The sequence below is a fragment of the Astyanax mexicanus genome, chromosome 12, assembly GCF_023375975.1.
Source record: "Astyanax mexicanus isolate ESR-SI-001 chromosome 12, AstMex3_surface, whole genome shotgun sequence".
In the NCBI taxonomy this organism is placed as follows: Eukaryota; Metazoa; Chordata; class Actinopteri; order Characiformes; family Acestrorhamphidae; genus Astyanax; species Astyanax mexicanus.
The window spans coordinates 25,604,095-25,615,338 of NC_064419.1; the positions used below are offsets into that span (position 1 = coordinate 25,604,095).

The window sequence follows — 11,244 nt, forward strand, 5'->3', positions numbered from 1 at the left end:
ATGCAGTGTCCTTGTATGAGGAAGTATTAGATTCTCAAGAGGCTAAGAAAGTTGGTCAAAATAAAAAATGATTGGCCAGAATATTTTACTTTCTTAACTTTATGCTTTAGAAGAAATTGTTACTATTAAGGTTATTATGAGAAATAATTAAAACATCTTAAACTATATGTATAGTTGTGTGTGGAAACAGTAACAGGTAAGTTATTGCATGGTGATAGGGGCAATAAATTCATTTTGCCATGTTGTCACATAGGCTAGGACTGTTATTTCATAAATACACAGCAGAGTGACATTTTGTTTTTTCTGAATAAGGAGCTACAATATTCATAAAGGAGTCAAGATGTTTTTCACCAATCACACACAAAAACTTGAATGTAATTTTAACTAGCTTACACAGTAAGATCTATGGGTTAATTTTGTGCCAAAAATTGTTTGCCTTTGAAATTTCTCTTTTGCTTCTGCTTCTTCTTTTTTTATTTAGCTTCTATATGTACATAATGTGAATATTTGATTTATTTACAGATTTTGTGTTTTTGTGTAAAACGTTTGGCACAAAAATGAACTCAATAAAAAAAACCTCCCTATTTAAGTTACCGGATTTTTTTATTGTGCATAGACTAAATGAATGACAGAAAAGGGCTAATGACCCTGTGGCCCCGCCCCTACAGCCACCAGTGTATCTAGGGAAATGAATATACTCCTGATATTTAATCAGAATATCCAGTGTGTGTAAAATGTAATAATGTAATCAAAACCATAAGCACTGCACAGAGGTGTCCGTGGTGACTCTCCGTTTACTGTAGAAGATGGTGAAGTGGTGAGGCTACTTTTTTCGTTCAACACAACTTAAAAATCCAGACGAGTAGTGACACTTTTATTTTGAAAACGATTCGCCCTCGTCTGGCGGGACTTTTATTTTGAAAAGCTGAAGTTTGCGTTTGTAGCGCTGCGCGCTCGTGCAGTTAGGTCCGCGTGGGTTTGTTTATGTCTGTCAGAAACGACAGTTCGGCCGAATTTAGGCTTTTATTAAAAACAGTAATGGTATTTCAGATTGTCTGACTGAACTGGAGCTGCATATTTAAGTCAGGTAGGTTAGTTATACAAAAAAGGCAAAAATAATCGACTAAAAGACTGGGCGCTACAGTAATTCTCATTAAGGTTCTGTGAAATCATCTTTCCCCACCTCTGCACTCCCTTATAACTCAATTCATGATCCTCTTTTGTGAGACCAGATATAGGTTCCTATAGTCCAACAGTACAGGTTTTCTAACAATTAAAGTCATTTCTTTATCTTATTAGTTCACTACAGAAATTTGCAAAACCTACATTTGCAGTAAAATAAATAATAGTAAATAAGTACGTGACATTACACATCCTTTGAGTTTACCATTGCACTTGTGCACGCGGTGATGATGCTGAAATAATATAGTGTGCAGCCCTAATACTATATCGTTGATCTCAGCATGGACTCCCATGGCAAGCAGTGCTCCTGCAGCGATCACCGCCCCACCCCAAGTGTCCATCAGACTCTTGATGAGATGGACTTTGAGAGAGGTGAGGTTTTGTTGTACATCTTGTTTTTAATTTGTTGTAATGAGCAGAATGTATGGCACATTCACAATTTCCTGTTCTTTCATTAAAGGAATATGGTCAGCAGCTCTAGATGGTGACTTAGAGAGGGTGCGGTCCTTTCTGGCAAAAACATCTGACCCAAATATCAGAGACCAGTCCGGATACACTGCTTTGGTGAGCAATAAATTCACTGTTAAATTGAAGTTAGCTTCCTATTCGCCAGTGTCTTATTTAGATTTCCGTTCCACCTTAAATGCTGGCTGAACATACATGCGGCCGCCTGTAGACGGCGCATTTTAACAGTAAAAACAGCATAAGTGCAGCGTTTGGGGGGCGAGGGTTTAAAAGTTTCAGTACAATATAAGAAAAGTGAGGGCTGTCAATGTTAAAGCGGTAATGCACGCGAAATAATGTGGAATCAGTAACGCGGTATTATATTTTTTTATGCAAATTAATTATGCCACCAAGTTTGACCACAGCTTCCTCCGTAATCTCCCCCACCCTCGTCCAACGCACAGATTGTTTTTTTTCTGGAGTGGAAATTGTAGTTTCTGTGCGTTATCAAGGTCTCTCTACCGCAGCGTATTCGGTTCTCTCTCTGTCACGTTCATTTTTGTTGTTTTAGCACGGCCACTCCTTTTATTTTCGTGTCATGACCAAGCAGGCTACAATAAATGGCCAGCACCTAACCCAGTTTCGGCTCATCTTTCCGCTAAAAAAGAAGCAAAGTTTGGAAAGGAAAGTTTAGCTCGTTCTGTATGGAGTCAAATTGGGGTCTTTAATGCTGACGAGAAAATAAAACTGTCACAAAAAAAATCTCCACGAATTGCAAAAAAAATCTAATTTTGCAAACAAAGAAGAGAACATAAGTTACCTTTTTTCAATTGTAATATTTTTTAGAATTAATCTTTTGCAAAAACACTTTTTCTTTGCGTTTTGCACTTTGCGTTCCTTTTTTCTCTTTCCCTCCTTTGCGTTCCTCCGTTTTGTTTGCGAGTCTATTTTGACCCCTTTTTGACGTGGGGAGAGGAGAGGGGCGTGGCTATGGAGGAACGCATCATCAGCTGGAGCCTCTGCTCTGCCTAGACGCTAACCAGGCTGAACAACAGCTATTTAACAGTTATAATTCATAAGTTAATTCTAATCATTTATTTTACATATACCTAACTACTGAATTATATAATATTGTTGTTTTCAGTTAAATTAAGCAAAACGCTGAATTTTAGCTTCTTTTTTATCCAGCGTTCTTACTGCAGTTACACGCGGCCGCCTGTAGATGGTGGATTTTAACAGTGAAAAACGCCATTAAAACACAATGCTGCAAAAACGATCTAAATAAAAAGGAAAAACACAGAATGTTTAATTTGTACCACGGCCGGGAAACTTACTATTTTCTTGATGGAACCATATACTCTGTAGGCACTCAGAATAAAAAGGTAAAACACAGAAAGACCTCCAAGTTTATTTAAACTTCAATGTAATATAGATAAAATAAAATAATAAAACAGAACATAACAAAAAAGAATATTAATGTTCAATTTCCAGTGTGATTATACAAAATATCAAAAGTAATATTTGCTCTTTAGTGTGAGGTACTGTATCTTACATCTGACATTTAAATGTTTTCCTGTTTTCTATTATTATTTTAATAATTAATATATTTTTGCTTTTAGGATAACTTCATATGGGCACACGGCACATGTGTGTCTAACCTTATCTCACAGTCTCCTCTTTTTTATTTTTCTGTCATGTGTTTGTGTGTATCTGTATAAAAATTCCTGGAACAGACTAATTTCCACAGGGAGATTAATACATTATTTTTTATGCTATGTTCGGTTTTATTATCTTATTTTATCTATATTATTTTGAAGTACAAATTAAACGTTCTGTTGTTTTCCTTTTTATTTAGATCGTTTTTGCAGCGTTGTGTTTTAATGGCGTTTTTCACTGTTAAAATCCACCATCTACAGGCGGCCGCGTGTAACTGCAGCAAGAACGCTGGATAAAAAAGAAGCTAAAATTCAGCGTTTTGCTTAATTTAACTGAAAACAACAATATTATATAATTCAGTAGTTAGGTATATGTAAAATAAATGATTAGAATTAACTTATGAATTATAACTGTTAAATAGCTGTTGTTCAGCCTGGTTAGCGTCTAGGCTGAGCAGAGGCTCCAGCTGATGACGCGTTCCTCCATAGCCACGCCCCTCTCCTCTCCCCACGCCCCCACGTCAAAAAGGGGTCAAAATAGACTCGCAAACAAAACGGAGGAACGCAAAGGAGGGAAAGTATTGCAAAGAGAAAAAAGGAATGCAAAGTGCAAAACGCAAAGAAAAAGTGTTTTTGCAAAAGATTAATTCTAAAAAAAATATTACAATTGAAAAAAGGTAACTTATGTTCTCTTCTTTGTTTGCAAAATTAGATTTTTTTTTGCAATTCGTGGACATTTTTTTCGTGACAGTTTTATTTTCTCGTCAGCATTAAAGACCCCAATTTGACTCCATAGTTCTGGCCCACGGAGCTATGGTGGAAACTAGCTCCGCTTAGCATCGCGACCCCGGTCCAGAGGCAGTAATCAGGATAAAGGTAACATTAATTTACTAAGTTACATCTGCAAATTACTACATCACATTTCATTAAAACGTGCTTTTATACTCAGCAAATTAAGTTTTAAGTAATTAAAGTAATTAATTTAATGAATTAATTTAGAAATACTTACAACCAAGCTGAGATGTGTACAATATCACGTTAGTATACAGTACTGTGCAAAAGTTTTGAGCACATAAGCAAATTACACTTATTAATTTATCTTAGCCTGGAAAAAGCACCACATATAATTTAGGCATATGCAAATAAACATAAATACAGTAAAACATAACACGAATTCCTCATATTTAGGTAAGTATCCGGAGCAAAGCTGAAGAACAAAGTATAGTTCCAGATTTCTCCTGGATTCCCCTTAGCCAGCATGTTCAGTTCCATCAGCAGCTCACCTGATTTACCAAATTTACCAATTTACCAATCAGGTGTTGATATGATGAGAACTAGAAATAACTCGAATGAGGAGAGATTAGGATATGTTTTAAGGATTATGTAAAAGCTGCTGTTTAAAAAGTAAAAGTAAAATTGCTGTTTGTATTTATTGTAATGCTAGTGTTTTACTTAACATTTGCACAATACTGTATACTAGTATTTAATTGCCACCAATATAAATATAACTGCATTTTGTATTTCTTACATTCATTATTTTATTTACATTTAAATATACACTTTAAAAACTTGTGTCTTAGGAAGAACAAGTGCAGGTTATCGCAGTTTATCACAGAATATTGTTGTGACGAATCGGATTACATTTTTTAATCGATTGATACAATGAAAAAATATTTTAAATTAGAATGATTGACAATAATTCATCAGTGTATTCAAACAGACGTTTGGCTTCCAAGTATGTTTATGTGTATTTAAAAATGAAAAAAAAAAGAGTTATCAAATAAGAATAGAACAAATTGTAACATTACAATCAAAACATTTCTATTTCTTTCCCTGTTTTTATTTTTAAATTCATGATATTAGGTCTCTTTATGTTTTCATAAATGTGTTAGATTTTTTTTTTTTGATCATCTTTAATTATCTTCTTGTTTCATGTGAGTTGTTTCATGAGTCATCAATGGATTTCACTGCTAGTTGTGTTCATAATTAAACAGAACAAACCTATTTAAATTAGTTCTGTTTTGTTTTGCAAAATATTTGGAAAAACGTTTTACCCTGTATCGTCTGTGGGCTCCAACAAAATAAGATCCGTATATCTTTAAAAGCCATTCTGAGAACATCCCAACTAGTGTTGCAGTGGTAACCGGTTTCACGGTATACCATGGTATTAAAATGCACGGTTATCATACCGTGTGTGTTTGCTTATTACCGGTAAAAGGCAAGCCAGAGGAGAAACTCACCCGCGCATGCGCAATTCTGCTCCGCTTCAGCTGCTCAGCCCTCCAGCACACAGCGGTGAGAATGGCAGAAAGTGCATCAGACTAAACAAATCTCCGTCCGCCTAAAACAATATATAATTTTTTATTTTTTTTATATATACAATCTTAATGCCCTTAAGAGTAGTGGAAAAAACTGGTTTCCTTCACCTGGTGGTGTACAGCTTATTTTTTTTAAGGAGACATTATCTATATAATTGTTCCAGGTTTCTACAATAAATAGTTAATTGAACAAAAAACCTTTGTTGTAATTTCTTTAAGGGTCAGTTTAATAATATATGTAACAAACCGTGATACCGCGGTATTTTCTGAGACGGTTATCATACCGTGAAAATCTCATACCATTGCAACCCTAATCCCAACAATGCTCTGGGCTTTAACACACCTTTATCTTTTCTCTGTCTTGCAGCACTACGCCAGTCGAGCGGGACACCAGTCAGTATGTGAGCTGCTCCTGGACCAGGGGGCCTGTGCTAATTCTCAAACTCGTGGCGGGGCTACTGCCCTGCACAGAGCGGCCTACTGCGGCCATCTCGCCATCATCCAGCTTCTGCTGACCCACAGAGCTGACCCCAGCTTAACTGATGATGATGGATCAACGTCTCTGCATAAGGTAAGAAAAAGTAGCATTAGTCAATTCTTGCCGAATGCTGCCGGTCACCATCATTATCACTCACTGTGCTGTCCACTGTGGGTGATAATGCCTTCTGTACACACTGTGGACCAAAGAGTGTGAAATGCTCACACAAATGTAAAAAAATATATAAGAATGAAATATACACCTGGCATCCACCATCAGGACGATAATTGATGAGTCTTCTGTGTTAGTCCGTTTTAAAAGTGCTGCTACAAAATCAAGCATTTTGGTCCCAAACTATTGTAGAAAAGGCTACTAGATCCTGGTAAGACACAAAATACATAGAATACATAGATCTTAATGCGGAAACTGTTTCCATTATTGTGGCAAAACCTTCCGACATTCTAAATCTACCAAATCTCCAAATGTGACATAAAATTTTATTCATTTATACATACCTGCAAAATAAATTGATTTTAATATATTGTTATACAGTATTGGTCAGAAATTAGTTTTTCTTTCATTTATTTTCTACATTGTAGATGAATATTAAATTAGGGTTGCAACGGTATGAGATTTTCACGGTATGATAACCGTCTCAGAAAATACTGCGGTATTGCGGTTATCACGGTATCACGGTTTGTTACATATATTATTAAACTGACCCTTAAAGAAATTACAACAAAGTTTTTTTGTTCAATTAACTATTTATTGTAGAAACCTGGAACAATTATAATTTTAATGTCTCCTTAAAAAAAATAAGCTGTACACCATCAGGTGAAGGAAACCAGGTTTTTCCACTACTCTTAAGGGCATTAAGATTGTATATATAAAAAAAATAAAAAATTATATATATATATATATATATATATATATATATATATATATATATATATATATACATACATACACACACTACATGTCCTCTAAGAAGTAAAGATCCTGTATTTAAAATATTCAGTACAATTATTTAAGTTTAAATTATTTAATATCTGGTATACTGAGCCTGGGTCAGTGTCTGATCAACAACTGTTGTAAACGTTCGTTTTACTGCCAAGTTGGTATATAACCAGATACTGCAGAAAGAGGGGATTTATTTCTGACATGATCCTCACAATAGAGATTTCTATTTTAAGGCTTTCACACCGAGTCTGGTTTTAACATATGAAAAACAGGCACGTCAGAATTGAAAATGAACGCATGTAAATGAATGGCATCTTTCACATCCAGTCCGGCGAGCACCTTTACACGGACACGTGAATCCGTCGTAGCACGCACTTCACGCCTGTACCTGCGTGCCCAAATTTCGGATAACTCATGGGTTGTGCACGACTACAAAGAGGTTTATTTAGGTTCAGATTAAAATTATAAACTAAACACATACTTTGCGCTGCACAGCGGGGTGGTGTTCTCGGAGATGGGAGAACAGGTTTGACGTATGTCCACCTTTAGCTGTGACATTGATTACAAATCGGATAACCATCCTCGGGTGCGTTCGGCGGATATCTGAAATAGTCCCACACTGCTGATTTTAGTTTAGCCTTTTTTTTAGGCGGACGGAGATTTGTTTAGTCAGATGCACTTTCTGCTGTTCTCACCGCTGTGTGCTGAGCAGCTGAAGCGGAGCAGAGTTGCGCATGCGCGGGTGAGTTTCTCTGCTGGCTTGCCTTTTACCGGTAATAAGCAAACACACACGGTATGATAACCGTGCATTTTAATACCATGGTATACCGTGAAACCGGTTACCGCTGCAACACTAATATTAAATCATGGATTAATTGTATTAAAATTAAGGGACACAAATGGAATTACGTGATAAACAAAAACAAATGTTTGTCCTCCACAATCTCCTGATCTAAACCTGATTAACTGAGATGGCACCTCCTGGAACTCCTTCAAGGTGCTGAGAAAATTCCAAGAGTGTGCAGATCTTCTCAAGGATAAATGTGGCTATGTAGATGAAAGTATAAAACCTATTCTGTTTACAAAATAATTCCACATGTTCCTGTATAGCTTGAATGTCTTCAAAATTAAATTTACAATAAAAGAAAAATGTAAAAAGAAAGAAAATTAAATAAAATGAGAAGAGGTGTATTACATTTTTGACTGGTACTGTATTTGTGTGTTCACTTGTATACAGGCTGCTGAGCAGGGTCACGTGGACGTGTGCGAGTTGTTGGTGATGAACTGTCCTGCCTTGAGAAGCATGAAGGATAAAAGATCACGCTTACCTTCAGACCTTTGCCTGAAGAACAGTGCCTTACTGGAGTTACTAAACCCTCAATGACCTGCTGTGCTGCTTTGATGCCCAAATGAACTTCAGATCCTCTACAAGTCAGTTTTGTACAAGCAGTGGGACCCTGCGTGAGGTTCTTCTTGGACTGCAGGATGGAAACCATCGCAGGAACCCCACTTAGGCTTGTGTCCAAGCATGGAAATAAATGTTTTTGTTTAAGTAGCCTTGAGTGAATACCTTTATACTGGAGTAGGGCTTTTTTGAGGTCAGGTGTACGTTTTAACAGTACTACACTCAACTAAATATATTTCTGCTCATTCTTCTTGATCTAGTCATTCAAACTTATGTTAAGTTGGATTTCTACAGTGTAATTATGTATTTTCTACTAGAAACTCTGCTGTAAGTTTGTGAAGCTGCCAGCAGATGGTGCTCCTGACTAGCTTGTGCTTCTGGGAAGTTCTCAGTATGCTGTTTTTGCAGTGGATAGAGCCAACCATTATGTATTTCTTTTGAGGACAAGAGTGATTTAAGGCCTCTTTTTGTAGCTTTTCCTCTTGATGTTAGATTTATCAGTGAGTCTTGAGAGATAATTCTTTTTTAAATAACTAAATTATAGTTAGAATTTACACAGCCAGATCTGTATAATGTGCCCAAGTTTTGAAACTGTTTGTCTTCTTGTCAGAAGACAATTTGCAGACATAAAATGCATAAAAACTACCAAGTTACTTTTAAAGCAGGGCTCCTTAACCTGGTAGTTCTGGCCCTCAGGTGGGTCATTGCATAGATTTCATTTTCCAGCAGGACTTGGCACACTGTTTTTATATAATATTCACATTTTGTTAGATACTGACTTTTGGGTTTTCATTAGCTTTAAGCCGTAATCATCAATAATAAAGGAAATAAATGTTAGGAACAGATCACACTGTAATGAATCTACATAGTATGAGTTTTACTTTTTAAGATGCACCTGTAGTATAGATGTAAATATATTTTTAGGTCACTGTGAAAGAAGCATAAGTAACAAGAGGCATTTTTTAGTCACTTGAGTCAAATTACCAATATGTAGCCAACACCCATGTTTACAATTTAGAGCAATTTAGAACTGTTTACAGTGTGTTTTTTCTTTACATCATATCAGCACCTTTATATATATATATATATATATATATATATATATATATATATATATATATATATATATTTAATCAAGTAATAGATACATCTTATTCTTTTATGCATGTGTAGCACATTGGGAACAAATTATATGGGAGTCACAAAAGGTTTTGAACCCTGAAAAGGGGCCACATAGCTGCTTATGCCTTGTTTGGATCACAGTCAGTCCAAAACCTACCTGCAATCATTGGGCAGAAGCTATGAATACCCATTCAATAGGGGGCCAATTCATCACAAGGTACCACATAAACCTAGCATAGCCAATTCAGGTATTGAAGGTATGTTTTTTTTTTTTTTTTTTTTTTTTTTTTTGGTGGATGGAACCTAGAGTACCTGGAGGAAACCCACAAAGGATTTAACCCCAGTCTCCTATAGCTGAGCACAATACATGTTACACTACATGTTATCAGTAGTTACAGCAAAATGCATCGCAAAAGATTGCAATGACTTAAGATTTTTTTGTTGGTCAAATTCAGAATTATTTTCAAAAAGAAAATTCAACAAATCCTTAGCAATTGGAGAGGGATTTCCCTGGTTACACACACACAAACAGACTCTACTTAGCAGCATAATCATAACTTAAAGAGATTCTAAAGTAAAATACTACTTTAAATGTTAGTTTTGAGAAATGCTGGAACATAGTCAAGCATTTAATTTCTCAACCTTTTCACTTAGAAAAAAGGCCCTGGTACACAGAACACACATCAAGATCCACTGCTGCACAACCACGCCACTAGTTATTAATCAGTGTAGTCTTAAGTGCCACAGCCACCATGGTCCTCCTTCAGTGTACAAAAGCAGGAGAAGTCACTGCACACAGAAAGTCAGCTGTGGCCAAACGGTGCTTCTGTTTCTGCTCCATTATTAAACCGCTTCTTTTTCTTTTAAACTCCCCTGGAAGCATGATGGGAGTCTCTGCAAAATCTTAGTCTGTGACTTTCTTTTATGTTTTTGTCTGTGACTGTCTTTAGATGTAAGAGAGTGTCAGATTTTAGTCTATTAAAAGTCTTTTCAGAGAAGAGTCTTTTCCATGTCATCTAGTTTATGGTTAGCATAAGATGTAAGGATAGACCATCCCTTCTCATCACTCACTCGCAGTATTAACCAGGCGTATTATTCATTAATGGGACATAATTGGCAGTTAGTGTTCTCCTCCAAACATGTTCAGCTGTTCAGTAAAGCAGAAGAAGCTCATTCAAGAATTTGTCTCTTTAATGCTGGATGCATTTTTTTGCATTTAGAGTCCTAGATAATAGCTAATCAGGAATTAATCATTTGGGAAGGAATCTGGCTGGAAACTAACTTTGTCACACCTTTAATGTGATCTAGTGTCTTGACCTAATTGAGATTCTAAACTGTATAGAAATGTACCATTGCTTAAACCCCCAGTTTTACATCATATTTGTGCTGTTGTGGGATGCACTGTGTTTTAATTTTGAAAGACAGCAGGCATAAAAGGCAATAAAGTAGATGGATGGTTGGCGAGTGTTGTGGAGTCGTGGAGTATTGAAGCATAAGTCAGATTGTGAGTGCTTGAACAAAGCTTAAAGCAGAACAATGAACTCGGTGAACAATAGTGGGGCAGGCAGAGAGAAAGAGAGAGAGAGTATAAAGCAGGAAGGACTTGGTAGAAAAACATTCTCATTTTTTTTTACTCTTTTCTGTTTAAGGTAAGGGTGGCAGAGTGTTACAACAGGGTTA

General features: G+C 36.2%; 1 protein-coding gene across 1 annotated transcript; it reads left to right on the forward strand.

Moving 5' to 3' along the window:
- Positions 1-941: 941 nt before the first annotated feature.
- Positions 942-8,589, forward strand: ankrd39 (ankyrin repeat domain 39). Its single transcript, XM_049486134.1, has 5 exons — positions 942-1,087; positions 1,463-1,554; positions 1,643-1,746; positions 5,967-6,170; positions 8,275-8,589. Exons 2-5 carry the CDS (start codon positions 1,464-1,466, stop codon positions 8,419-8,421), a joined length of 546 nt encoding a protein of 181 aa, XP_049342091.1. The 5' UTR covers positions 942-1,087; position 1,463; the 3' UTR covers positions 8,422-8,589.
- The last annotated feature ends 2,655 nt before the right edge of the window (positions 8,590-11,244 follow it).

Bases quoted from the DNA above. Each gene is read 5' to 3' on its own strand.
- ankrd39 (XM_049486134.1), top strand. From the start codon at position 1,464: ATGGACTCCCATGGCAAGCAGTGCTCCTGCAGCGATCACCGCCCCACC. The intron at 1,555-1,642 runs GTGAGGTTTTGT...CTTTCATTAAAG, and splicing joins TGAGATGGACTTTGAGAGAG to GAATATGGTCAGCAGCTCTA. The intron at 1,747-5,966 runs GTGAGCAATAAA...TCTGTCTTGCAG, and splicing joins AGTCCGGATACACTGCTTTG to CACTACGCCAGTCGAGCGGG.